The sequence below is a fragment of the Propithecus coquereli genome, unplaced genomic scaffold, assembly GCF_000956105.1.
Source record: "Propithecus coquereli isolate 6110/MARCELLA unplaced genomic scaffold, Pcoq_1.0 Scaffold43, whole genome shotgun sequence".
NCBI lineage: Eukaryota > Metazoa > Chordata > Mammalia > Primates > Indriidae > Propithecus > Propithecus coquereli.
In genome coordinates, this window is record NW_012150063.1 from 1,370,136 (window position 1) to 1,384,574 (window position 14,439).

The 14,439-nt window shown below is 35.8% G+C and overlaps 1 protein-coding gene across 1 annotated transcript in view; it reads left to right on the forward strand.

Moving 5' to 3' along the window:
• Nucleotides 1-1,466: 1,466 nt before the first annotated feature.
• The window catches only part of LOC105817943 (S1 RNA-binding domain-containing protein 1-like), a 28,507-nt gene continuing 15,534 nt past the window's right edge, over nucleotides 1,467-14,439 (forward strand). The window contains exons 1-4 of the mRNA XM_012653789.1: nucleotides 1,467-1,481; nucleotides 1,901-2,007; nucleotides 3,239-3,415; nucleotides 5,043-5,222. Coding sequence (XP_012509243.1) covers nucleotides 1,467-1,481; nucleotides 1,901-2,007; nucleotides 3,239-3,415; nucleotides 5,043-5,222 — 479 coding nt within the window. The remainder of the gene's footprint in view (nucleotides 1,482-1,900; nucleotides 2,008-3,238; nucleotides 3,416-5,042; nucleotides 5,223-14,439) is intronic.

Below are 14,439 nucleotides of genomic sequence, written 5' to 3' on the forward strand. Positions count from 1 at the left end.
CTATTACTGTTCCTTTTTCCAATTTGATTATAGCTTTGTCTTTTTACTGTGATATTTTTTCTTATTGCTATGATTGTGCTTCCTTTACATCATCATCCTATCTCCTACCCTCTCATTTTTAAAAGATCCCTTTTCATTTTGCTGCTCCTCATCTACTTAGACAAAGAAAAGACTATCTAGCTTCTTAAAACCTGTGGCTCAAGAGTAATCAGGTTCACAGTAAGGTCTCACATTTCACTTTATGATCTTTTTCATGATTGTGTTTATTAGATTTTTAAAATTAGATCCAAAATTTTTAGCTGTGGCCTGGATAGTTACCAACTAAGCTATCACTGAAATATAGAAGTACTCCCAGAACAAAAACCTATGCTGTCATTAAATAATAATGTAATCACAATACCTGGGGACTCTGTGATATTGTCTTCCTTATTTCCTTGAGATATTTTGGAAAAGAGAAGTATGCTGACCCCAGAGTTTCATAACTGGGAACTAAAGGATCATTAATTTTAGAATTATGAGTAACATCAGGTGTATTTGCTGTTTTAACTTTGCTTCAGTTACTCAACAAATATTTACTTGCAGATACTTCATTTCATCAATTGTAAGATGAACGTTTTCTCATACTTTAACATGTCTGAAATCAGGATGCAGCTTACAGTTAATGGTGCCCTACAGTTGCTGTTGGCCCTGTGGTAAATCATGATATATTAATAGTTTCTGTGTGACCTTGGTTGTTAATCCTGGAGATGTGACTGAACTGAAAACCCCTCACTGTTTTAGTTAGCAAACCATTGAACAATAAACCATTTAAAGACCTTTCAGTAAGGAAGAGGAGTTTTGTTACTATCCAAAATCTCTTCTGTTGATACCTTCTGTTAAGATTAATACAGGGCTACTATCATCAAAGCTTGTAAGAATGGGCATCTGAAGCTTGAAAGAAAATCCCAGAGACGATATAAGGATTGCCCTTTTAAGAAATGCCACATGAGCAAGGGTCCTGATAACATGAAGATCACACTGTAAAGAAAACCTTCACACCTGTGACTTTGAGTATAAAAGTGATTCAGAAGAGTTAAACACTAAATGTGGAGAAGTTTTAGGAACACCTTAGCCAGTTTAGATTGCTTATATTTTTTTTATTTATACATGTTATTTTTAGAATTTCTAGATGAGTCTGAAGAACTCTTTCAATATTTAAAAATTAAATAACTTTAAGCAATAAGAAAGCATGTGTCATGGTTTCATTGACAGTGTATTTTCTTTCTTAGTGGTATATAAAATAATGGTGCCTCATATAAACAATACTATCTTCAATTTGATGAAACATAAGAGTTTGATTTACTGTCTAACTTATTGAGTATTACTATTCTGCCTCCTGTGTTTTCTTCTCTTAAGAACTAAGGAACAGAATATACATGCAAGAGAAGTTAACACTACAAGGCAATGCATGAATGATAGAGACCAGTATGCCTCAGACTATGGTCTGGCAGCCACATATACCTGGAAACTTGTTAGAATACAAATTCTCAGGCCCCACCCAGACCTACTGAATCAGAAATCTGGATGTGGGGTCCATCAGCCTGTGTTTTAACAAGCCCTACAGGTGATTTTAATAGAAGCTAAAATTTGAGAACCACTGCTCTACGCAGAATTTCAGACAAGGGAAAAATGCTGGTGCTGGTTACATTCAAGTCAGGTGTATGAGTAGCTTAAAGATTAAGAAAACACAGATTCCTTGAGTTTGGCTCAATTACATCTGCTAACAACGTCTTTAAAAGGAATGAAGAAATTTACCATGGTGTGTATTAGCCAACTACCAGGAATACAGGCAGAGTAATGGAATAGTCCAAGAACTGCATCTCCTTCACTTTTGATTGATATTTGATCTTTGTCTTTTCAGCATGATGTATCCCAGACTTTACTCAAGGCAACACTGGACAGTGTTGTAGAAGAATGTGTCAGCTTTGTGGGAGTCGATATTAACATCTGTTCAGAAGTTTTGTTAAGGTGAGTCAAGAAGTCTGTGGCTGAAGATCACAGAATCTTGAGTTTAACTGGCTATCTAACCCAAACTCAGCTAGAACAAGGGGACACATGTGTATAAAGTTGTCAAATATAAAAAAAATCTGTGGGTTTATACACTGCATTAGGTAATCAGTCAGAGGGGAAGACATCATTTAAGAAAAGAATTGTAGCAATTCACATTATCATTTTTAATATTGCAAGTCTAAAGTGAAGAGCATATGGTAACCATTGAGTGCATTAGTGTCGCTAATAGAATTTAAATAAGGCTAACATGGAAAATAGCTGTTTCCCACCACATGAGAGTAGATGTTTTTCACTAGTTCAGTCTCTTGCCTGCATATGTCAAAGCTGGCAGTAACCAAAAATTAAATTCTGAGGGTTCAAGGTATGGTTACCATATTTTTACACTAATTCCACAAGTCACCTGTCAAAATTTCCATCATACTATGATCACATCTTAGATACACTTTTTTCCCCTGTGGTTATAGAAGAGTTGCTTTTTTGTTCATAGCTTTGCATTTATTATACAAGTCTGCTGATATAGCGTGAAATTACCTGATCTGGACATTTTTCACTGTGAAACAGGTATCATGGAAAATATCCCTTACATTTTAAGGTGTTGCTTTTTTACCATAGCTACAAACGTTTCATAATTCCATATATGGAATGTGATAATACAATTGAGATTCTCTGAATTTTTTAATTAACCCCAAGCAAACTACTTAATTATATAGATTTCATAGTTTTATATTAATCATGACATTCAAGGATAAGTATCTTTCTGTAGTTCAACTCCTATAGAACAGGCTGACCAAAAAAAATGGGGGATAGTATAACACAATTGTAGCTATCGTAACTTCTGCTCATTCACTTTGTAAGCTAACCAGAAATAGGCAGAATTATTACTTGATTCAGAAATACAAGGAATTTGAATAGTGTAGAAATACTGTGAGGAACAGTTCTTTTTCTTGCATCAGCATTTACCAGTTTACCAACATCTTTATGATAGCTACTGTTTTGTCATTATTTGTCATTCTGTTGTCCATCTTTCCTCTTGGACAACTCTTTCCTCTTTGTCCTTTTTATTTAATTCCCCTTTGGATTAATTTAGGCATATGACAATATGTGATTACAATTGTTTTTATGATCCAAATGTTTTATATCATTGTCTTTTCAGATGAGATCTTTAATCATTTTGTTTATTTTTTTGTAGGCATATTGCAGGACTTAATACAAACAGGGCCAAAAATATTATTGAATGGAGAGAGCAAAATGGGCCCTTTATCAACCGAGAACAGCTGAAAAAAGTGAAAGGGCTAGGTCCAAAATCCTTCCAACAGTGTGCTGGCTTCATCAGAATCAACCAGGATTATATCCGAACATTTTGCAGGTGATTATTAAAGTGTACACTTTTGGTTCTGTTGTCAACCTCCTCTCTTGTTGTTGTTACCCAGCCTTCTACTGACTGGCATAAATTCTAGGTGTCTGTTATTCAGGGCTTCATTCGATAAGTGCTGAGTGTCTGTTCTTTATGAGGCACTGGGATTATAGCATTGAACAAGTCAGCAAGTTCCCCATTCTTATGGAGTTATATTTTAATGTGTGAAATAGACAATAAACTAGTAAAATAAGTAGTTTCAGATGGTAATAAGTGCTATAAAAATTAAAACAAGGATACATGACACTGTCTTGGGGAGCAGTACAACTTCTTAGGATGAGTTATTTATTGAAGAGTTATTGGAGCAGAGTTTTGAATGAAATGAAGGAGCTAGCCACACAGGGATCTGAAGGAAAGCATTCCAGGCAAAGCAAACACTAAATGAGCTAAGTCCTAAGGCAGTGCCGACTTTGGTGTGTTCAAGAAATGAGGTGAAGGCCGGCACAGTTGGAGCACAGCAAGTGGGAAGAGTGGTATGAGATCAGGTGATGAAGGTGACTTCACAACAACCACTTCGTACTGACATAGCTGTTCCCTAAGCATAGATGGGCTTCCCTACTCCCTCTTCATTGAAAATTGACCAAAGCATTAATTATCAGTACTTTAAAGCTAAATTTTTACTTTCTAATCCTGCATATAGGTCTCTCTGTTCTCCCAGAGAAGGCTAGAAACTTAGGACTCTTCCCCATCTTCCTCTCTTCAATTCTGTCTACCTCCCATGATGAGGTGACTTGAGATTTTAGTTTCAGACTCTTCTTTTTATATGTATTTTTTACATTATTCATGAGCAGTTATTTAACTTAATAAGTTTGTATGATTTCTGTGTTCATCACTGTTTCTTATAGCCCATGCTATCATTTTTCTTGAATTCATTGTTTTTACTGGAGTTTATCCTTAATAAATTCTTTTTAGAGAGGATATATGAGTTATACTAAAGTTCTTAACATGTCTGGAAATGATTTAATTTGCTCCTCTCCTTGAATGCTAGTTTGGCTAGGTATATGATTTTAAATACAAAATCATTTTCTCTCAGAACTTTTAAGACATTGTTATACTGTGTTCTAATATCTGATGTTTGCCAGTGAGAAATCTGATACTAGTCTGATTCCAGATCCCTTTCAAAGTAATGTTTTATTTTTCTCTCTTGAAAGCCTTTTGGGATTTTTAAAATTATTTATTTTCTAAAGTTTCCCCATAATATGTCAAGTATGAGTCTTTTCTGTTTATCCTATTCTACACTCAGTAGGTTCTTTTAATAACTTGTGTTTTTCTTTAGCTCTGAGAAATCTTCTTATTTCATTTCCCTTCGTTTTTCTCTGTTCTCTATTGAATGCCAATTATACAACTGAATCAGTCAAGAATGTTTTTGGCTTTAAGTAACAGAAAACCCTATCAGCAGTGATTTAAACAAGTAGGTAGTAATTTCTATGAAGTGAAAAGTCAGAATCTGGTTGCTGTTTTTAGTATATTTATATGGCAGAGAAATAAGTACATGTTTAATTAAAGACATTTTCCTGCCCAACCTCCCCTTTTTTAAATTTGTTTTTTTTTTTTTTTTCTTGATTATAAATGGCTACAGTAGTCAGCAAACTGAGTCTTCAGGCCAAATTCACGGAGTTGCGACATCTTCAGCAGGTGTTGAGATCACCAATGAGAAGCGGGGCAAAAAGAAGAGCAAAACTACAGTGAATGTTTTACTGAAGCCAAATCCTTTGGACCAAACTTGTATTCATCCAGAATCATACGACATAGCAATGAGGTAAGTCTGCGGCCCATGTGGGAATTCTCCATACCCAGAGTGAGTTCTTTATGGCACATGGCCTTTGTTTTGACATAATGGAAACTGAAAAATATGACCGTGTTTAATGTGACAACATTTTTCAGAAGTTCCGCATTGCTGAGTTATGTGGCACATTATTTTATTTCAGTGAGGAATGAAACCATTATTCCTGGAGCAATGTCAAACTAATAAACCCTGGTACTAATGGTGAAGTGTGTGTAATGGAAATTGCATGGCACTCTCCTCTGTTTGTTTTGGAAATTAACAAGACACAATTGACTAGCACCTGGCATAAAACTTGTGCCTTTCTAAAGATAAAGCTCTTTTGAAAGCAAACAGCCAACTCAGTTTTCCTAAGAAATGTTGTCCTGTTTGATGATTACAGAGCCTAAGAAATGATGTACTTTCAGTGAACACACATTAACACAGAATGATATCAAAGAAGTTTTTGAGTACAAGGGAAGTTTAATGTGAGGCATTAAGAGAAAAAAACTTTTTAATAGCACATTTAATTAGTTTTAAAATTTTTTAATTAGTTCGAAAACAGTGATTTGCTACATAACCAAATTTTCTGAAGGTTCTTACTGAATTTTATGACGGTGGATTAAAAATAGTGAATATGTTAACTTTCATTGAACCTAAAATGAGATTTTTAACTTGTTTTGAAATCATTTATATTTGATTTTCATAAATGTCAGTGGTTTGCTTTCTTTTAAAAATGTTTAAAATTAAAAAGACTGTTGCACATTATAAAGAACTTAGAAAATAGAAAAAAGAAGTAAAAAAAAATACATCAAAACATCAGTTCCTGGTTTTCCCAAAAAATTTTATTATGAAGAAAATTTAAGCATACAGAAAAATTGAAAAAAATTTAGTGAATTCCTATATACCACATCTAGATTTTATTGTTGACATTTTACTATATCTTTTTCTACATACCTGTCTATCTATTTGTCCATCAATCCATCTTATTTTTTTAATGCATTTCAAAGAAGTCTGCAAATGTCAATACACTTTACACTAAATACTCCAGCATGCATATAATTTAACTACAATTTGATCATTCTTTATAGTTTTTTTTTTTTTTACTTTTGAGGTAAAATTCACATATAATTAAATTTTAAATGTACATTAGCTGAATTTTGACAAATATCTATACCTGTGCAACCTAAACCTCCATCAAGATAAAGAACGTTGCTATTATTGAAAAACGTTTCCCTATACCTCTTCTACCAGTCCCCGCCCCAACTTGCCACAGGTAACTGCCTGTTCTAATTTTTTTCTACCGAAGAGTAATTTGCTGCTGCTAGAACTTCATATAAATGATACCATACAGTTGTACTCTTTTGTGTAAGGCCTCTTTCAGTATAATATTTAGAGATTTATCCATGTTATAACAAGTACCAGTAGCTTGTACTTTTTTATTGCTGAGTATATTCCATTGTATGAATATACCACAGTTATCTATTCTGTTAATGGAATCTAAGAGATATAGGAAAAAACAATTTTTCATATTCTCTGCCTTCAATACAACATCGAACACTTCTGTGACCTCTGGTCACCAAAATATTTGGGGATTTCTCCCCAGCAACATAGAATCAGTCACTTCTGTAGCTGATTCCCCAATGGACATCACCTGAATGTCCTTTAATTTAATTCAATTCTGACACTCCTATCAACTGGAGATAACGTCAGATCCCACAGGTTGAGGGACCGGTCCCACAAAACTGTCCCCCTCCCCACTACACCAGATGCCAGTTGTAAGCACAGGTTGTGACCTCTGCTTCTGACAAACCTGCTATAAATCGGGGTTCCCAAGATACCCTCCTTGGTTACATTTGCCAGCTTACAGAAGTTAGGGAAACAGTTTACTTACATTTACCTGTTTATTGTAAAGGATATTACCAAGGATGCAGATGAACAGCCAGTAGGAAAAGATATACTCCCTGGGTATGCTACCCTAGGAACCTCCAAGTGAACCTAGTCCTTGAGTTTTTTGGGAGGCTTTATTACATAAAAACATGATTGATTGCATCATTGGCCATTAGTGATCAACTCAACCTTCAGCCCCACTCTCCTCTCCCATCTGATCACATGGCTGGTTTTTTGGGTGACCAGCCCTTCTCCCGAAGTTGTCTAGGGGCCCCCAGCTTTCAGTCATCTCATTAGCACACAAAAGACACTCATTACTCTGGAGATTACAAGGGTTTTAGGAACTTTTTGGAAGACTAAATTTATGTTTCCCACTATCGCATGAACCTTAGCTATTTCTAGTTTTTGGCTATTCTGAGTAAAACTGCTATGAACATTCTCATACATATTTTTGTTGCCATTGACATTTGTTTGGAAAACTACCTGTGAGAGGAATTGCTGAGTCATAGGGTAGACAAAAATTCTTAGAAACTTTGGTTATACCATTTTATTAATACATTTTACACTTCCAGCTTGACAGTTCTGGTTACTTCACATCTTTGTCATCATTTGATATTAGTCTTTTTGATTTTAGCCATTCTATTGTGTGTAGTAGTATCTCTTCATGGTTTTAATTTGCATTTTCCTGAAAACATTGAGCATTTTCTCGTGTTTATTTAGCCATTTGTATATCTTCCTTTGTGACATATCTGTTCATATCATTTGGTCATTTTCTAATTGAGTTGTTTGCCTTTTTGAGTTTTGGGAGTATTTTATATATTCTGCATATATAAAAATATCCTTTGTCAATATATGTTAATGAATATTTTTTCCCAGTTTGTGGCTTACCTCTTTATTTTTCTTTTTTTTTTTTTTTTGAGACAGAGTCTCACTCTGTTTCCCTGGCTAGAGTGAGTGCCGTGGTGTCAGCCTAGCTCACAGCAACCTCACACTCCTGGACTCAAGCAATCCTGCTGCCTCAGCCTCCCGAGTAGCTGGGACTACAGGCATGCGCCACCATGCCTGGCTAATTTTTTCTCTATATTTTTAGTTGTCCAGTTAATTTCTTTCTATTTTTAGTAGAGATGGGGTCTCACTCTTGCTCAGGCTGGTCTCGAACTCCTGAGCTCAAACAATCCACCCACCTCGGCCTCCCAGAGTGCTAGGATTATAGGCGTGAGCCACCGCACCCGGCCTTACCTCTTTATTTTTTTAGGAACAATTAATGTCTTAATATTTATTGAGTGTTTTGGTCCATGAACTTATTATATCTCTCTGTTTATTTAGGTCATCCTTCGTTTCTCTAAGCAATTTTTTTCAATTTTTAGTGTATACGTCTTATATGTGTTTTATTAAATGTATTATATGTTTTTTTCAATAGTATTGTAAATGGAATTTTAAAAATTTGCTGCTTGTTCTTTGCTAATTTGTAAAAATACAATTGATTTTGTATAATAACCTTGGATCTTGCAAACTCGCTAAATTTACTTACTAGTTCTAGTAGGTGTTTATAGATTCTTTAAGTTTTCCTATATAAGCAATTGTGTCATCAGCAAATATATTAAAGCTTTACTTCTTCTGTTTTAATCTTCGTGCTTTTCATTTCTTTCTCTTTCTCTTTTTTTTCTTTTCCATTACATTGGCCAGGACCTTCAGTACAGCGATGAATAGGAGTGGCAAGAGTAGACATCCTTATTTTGTACTCAACCTTGGGACATGATTCCCATTTTTTTCATGTCAAAAAATATTGTGATCTCATAGTGATTCCATTTTTAGTGTTGTTTGAGAAGATGTGTATGTACACATGGATTCACAGACGTCTTGCAATAACTCTTATGTCTCCATGGGAACGAAATTATTATTTTGTTCTGTGGAACCCAGTATCTTTCTTAATGTACATTTTGGCTGGTTTCCGTAATGTAGTCATAATATGGTTTATAAGTTTTTCAATTCTTTTCAATTTGCTTTCTATTGTTAAGCATAATTTTTAAAATTTTTACATATCCTTCTTGTTAAAAGGCTAGATAATATTTCATCACGTGATTGAACTGTAATTTAGTAATAGTAGAACTAGTAATGGTTCCTTATAATGGATTCCTAGAAGTGGAATTACTCTGGCAAAGGGTTTGAAACTTTTTGTGGTTCTTGACATATGTCACCAAGTAACATACTCATTTATAATGCCATCAAGAGTGTTAAAGCCTGAAAAATACTGAATTTCTCCTGTTAGACGGGACTTTTCTGCCACTTTTCATATGGGCCAGTTTCTGCATGTGAAACATAAATGCCCTCCTAGTGACTTCACCTCTCTGTATGCTTCCTTTGGGAATAGCCTTGTCCCTCACAAGCAAGGTACTTGTAGACTATTTCATAGGAAATTTCTTCTTTATGCAGTTTGACATCTGACCTTTAAAACCTGAAGATAAAATTGGTAATTTAAGTAAGCTTGCCATCTCCATTATCCAGTTTGGAACTGATAGTTATTTCTGTCTTACAAGTACACTTCTTCTAGATATCACTCAACATAGGTAGTTCATATTCTCATATAGTGTCATACGAGTGTCTTCATAGGGAAGAAAAAAAGCCCATTAAGCATGTGATTAGGTCATCATCGGTTTGACGTTAGTTATGTAAAACTAAGTTCCATTGCAGTATATTTCATTTTTTGTTATATCAGAAAACTAGTGGGAAAGTATTGATTAATGGCTTTAATATCACCCTACTATAATATCACCCACAGAAATACACCAAAATACGAAGTGATTCTTTTTACTTTTGAATTCCTGGTACTCTCTTTCTCATATTTGTATTTTGGAAAACTGAGATCATGATGTTTTATAGCCTGAATTAATTATTTAGTGGTTTAGAGTTGGTCAATTTTTTTTTTTTACTATTTTTATTATTTATATTATTTTTTTAAAGTCTTATTTATAAAGGGGTTCTCTATATATTATAGTTCTTTGCTGTATGGGCTGAAATTTTTTTCTAGTTTGTTTACCTTTTATATCTGTTTATAATGTTATGTTTTTGAAATATGAATGTTTAATTTTTATGAAGTAAAACCTGTTATTCTTTTGATTGTTTTTATGCAAGATCTTAAGATTCTTGATCTCTTAAGATCAATTCAATGCTCCTCATATTTTTTCTATTTGTGGTTCCAATGTTTATGAATTTTATTGGTGATGATTTTATTTATCACTTAGAATTTACAGAGTACTGTGGTCCCTACCACAGTACTCTGAAGAGTGAAGAACATAAAGATGAATCGAGGTGATTTATGCTGTCATGGAGTCTACCAAAGTAGTAAAGATAAAACTTATATTCCCAGATATCATAATAGTGGTCAATAATTAGTACCCTTTGTGAAGCACGAAGTTTGCTCCCAGTAGAAAGAGCTCATTTCCAGATAGGGTGATTTTGTAAGGTTTCATACAGGAGGTTACATTCGGGCTAGGTTTTTAAAGATTTTAGTCAGTAGAAAGAGGTGTTTTAAAGGTTAGAGAGAGAAAAATATAGGTCAGGCCAGTTTGAGGAATAGTTAATAGTCCAGTAAAAACAATAAACATCCATTGAATACTTCCTTATTAACAGGTGTGTTAGAAGGATCATCTTGTTTAAACCTCACAGCAACCCTGTGAGATTGCTACTATTACTATTCACACTTCTTTAGGTACACAGGGCCTCAGATAGGTTAAGTAAATTATCTAAAATAACCCACTTGGTAGAACCAAGATTCGAACCCGATCTATGTCACCTCGAAGCCTGAGCTCTGAACTGGGTTACAATGAAAAAGCTAGCTTGAAGCCAGATTTGGATGTAATCATAATGATCTTTCCGATTAAGAGTATTTTACCCTTAAAGACAGTATGTGTTGTTTCATACAGAAAATAGTAGGACTTGTGTTATATGTGCTTCTTAAGGAAAAACAAAACTGAGTATCTGGAATATGCTGGCTTTGAGTATTATGCTCTGTCATCACATGGTTGAAATTAGACTCTGCCTTTCCTCTTAAGAATGCATTACCTCCTCCAATAAATGAAATTTTGCCTATTTATTTTATTAAGTGATCTGTAGGAAACGGATTCTTCACTAAAGTGTGTAGAATTTTGCTGTTTTGCTGCAGATATGGTGTTTCCTGAATATTGCACTAAAAAGAATTCCCTTCCATTATGTTTTTTAGAATGAGGCACATGCATTTCAAAGTCAGCAGCTTAATAGTGACTACATTTGCTATCTTCTCATCTCAGAAGAGAAACAGGGGTATAGAGCAGCAGTAGCATGTTCATCCTAGAGCTAGATAGGTTTTTAAGTGAGAGTTGGGGGTAGAATGTCAATTAGTAGAGATATGGTAAGAGAACATGTAGAAGACATAAAGGGAACCTGAGATTAAGAATATTACTCTCCACTATTGCTGCAGATAGATTTTACTTCAATAGTCCTTTGAAACCATTCTATTCTAAATCCCTTTTAGTTGTTTCAGGGTCTATCACACTCACCTGGTGACTTCATTTCCTACCTCACTGAAAAAATTCACAACTACCTTACATTCCCTTTCCTCAGATTGTCTCCATATTTTCACTCTTTCTGGCCCCTCTTCCCTAAGCTGATTCTCCATTTCTTGATTCTGTTTCCCTCCCCACCCTCACTTCTCCCCGGTCGCTGCTGAGAACTCTTGACCTTGGCCGTTGTCTTGATCTCTGTGTTGTAATTGCCTCACCTCTAAAAGTGGCAGCTAAATGAATAAGATCTTTTGGCTTTATAAAGTTTTATGACTGTCTCTTGTATCTTTAATGTCTTCTCTACTTTTTTCTATCGTTTTAGCCCTTATGATTTTTGGGGTCTCCCCATTCCCCACTTCCTAAAAGCTAAAAGCAGCGACCACCTTTTATCTCACTTTCCCTATGAACTTCTAATTTAACCCATTGCCCCTTTTCATTGCCAAACTTCTTAGTAGATTTATCTGCCTCGAATTTTTTCTGCCTACCTTCTCTCAGTCCCTTATAGGTTGGCTTCTATCCTTACCCCTCTTCTGAAATTACCCTCTAATGGCATCCTGATTGTCAAAACAAGTGACCTCTTTCCATTCTTAAATCTTTTACCCATTCTGCACATTTGACATCAACTTACTGACCTTCCTATGACTTTTGTTTTCATATTCTGTCTTCTCTTGTTTCTCTTTCTCCTCAGGCCTTCTAGATATTCAAGTTTTTGAGCTTCACCTTCTTTTTCTCTTGTTCTACATGTTCCCTTGGATGATTGCATCTGTTCACATAACTATTTTTATCACCTACTTCACATAATTCCAATCCTGTATCTTAACCTCTCTAGTCCAGGCCTTCCTCTGAAGCTCTAGCTCAACCTTCTCATTTATCTTCAAGAGACTTTTCTCATGAGTATCTTAGCAACTCAAACTCAATATATCTAAAACTGAGACTTGTATCCCCCCTTTCTCCCCCACTTTACAATTCCATCTTCTCTGATCAGTCCTCCTCACAAGCCTCACACAAAAAGAATTTAAACTAGTAAACAAAAAGGCTTGGTCTTCCTCTGTATTCCCATAATGAATGGCTAATGGCACTACTATCTTTCTATTAACCTAGTCTAGAACTGACAGAACCATTCATTCATTTATTTGTTAAACCAATGTCTTTTGAGCACCTGCTTGTATTCCAAGTACTGTTATGCAATCTTGAAATATATTCAAAGATCCCTGCTGTGAAAGAGACAGACAGTATACAACCAGCATAATAAATGAATTACACAGTATGATAAAGTGCTGTAAGAAACAAGGAAAGAGCAGAGTAGTGGGACCAGAATTGCCAGAGTTGTGGGTAGGGCTTGCAAATTTAAGTAGTCATTGTAGTCCTCATTGACCTGGTGACATTTGAGACAAGTCTTGACAGAGGAAAGGAGTTAGCTGTGCAGATATCTGGAGAAAGAGTTCCAGGAAGAGGAACCACACAATGTGAAGGCCCTAATGTGGGAGCAGGCCTGGCATATTCAAGGAATAGCAAGGTGACCACTGTGGCCAGAGCAGAGTGAACAAGGAAGAGAAAAGTAGATTAGGTCAAAAGGGCATTGGGAGGGCATTACAGGGACACAGCCTTAATTCTGAGTGAAATCAGGAGCAGTGGCTGTGTTTGAGCTCAAGAGTGACATGATCTGATTTACACGTGAAAAGGATCTCCTTGTAAGAGATAAGAAGGGACAGTGACAGAAGCAGGGAGACCAGTTAGACTAATTATAGTAATTCAGGAGAAAGTGATGATGATAGCAGAATTGGTGAGAAGTGTTCGGGTCCTGGGTGTATTTTTTTTTTTTTTTTTTTGAGACAGAGTCTCACTCTGTTGCCCAGGCTAGAGTGCCATGGCGTCATCCTTGCTCATAGCAACCTCAAACTCCTGGGCTCAAGCGATCCTCCTGCCTCAGCCTCCTGAGTAGCTGGGACTATAGGCATGTGCCACCATGCCCGGCTAATTTTTTCTATATATTTTTAGTTGTCCAATTAATTTCTTCCTAATTTTAGCAGAGACAGGGTCTCGCTCTTGCTCAGGCTGGTTTCGAACTCCTGAGCTCAAACAATCCGCCCGCCTCGGCCTCCCAGAGCTAGGATTACAGGCGTGAGCCACTGCGCCCGGCCCCTGGGTGTATTTTGAAAGTAGAGCCAACAGGATTTGCTGACAGATTGTATGAAGGGCATGAAAGACAGTAACTGTGGTTATGAGTGACAGAAATAACATGAATACCAGAGACACTGTGGAGAAGGAAGTGAAAACTCACTGTATTGGAAGGGGAGTAGAAAAGGGAGAAGTTAGTGAACTAAACAATGATCATTCCCCTGGTGATCTCTTCTAGTCTCCTGGCCTTAAGGACTATCATAAGCACATGACTCCTAAATTTATACCCTTAGCCCAAACCACTCTTCCAAACTTAAGGTTGCCTACTCAGCATTTCAAATGTAACATGCCTAAAACTGAACCCCAGGTCTTTCCCCCAAATCTTATTCCAACTATGGTTATTCTCAGATGATTTCTATTCATCCTTTCTGCTTCTTAGTCCAAAAGCCTTAAAGTCATCTTTGATCTTATGAGATATCCCTATCTGGAAATGACCTCTTTCTCTTTGAACAACCTTTGTGCCTTACACAGGGCACTTACTAATTATTGACCTCTAGTATGGTGAGTATAAGTTTTATCCTCCCTACTTTGGTAGGCTCCTTGAGAGCATAAGTCACCTCTATTCATTTTTATATTTTTCAGGCCCTACCACAGTGCTCTGCACATTC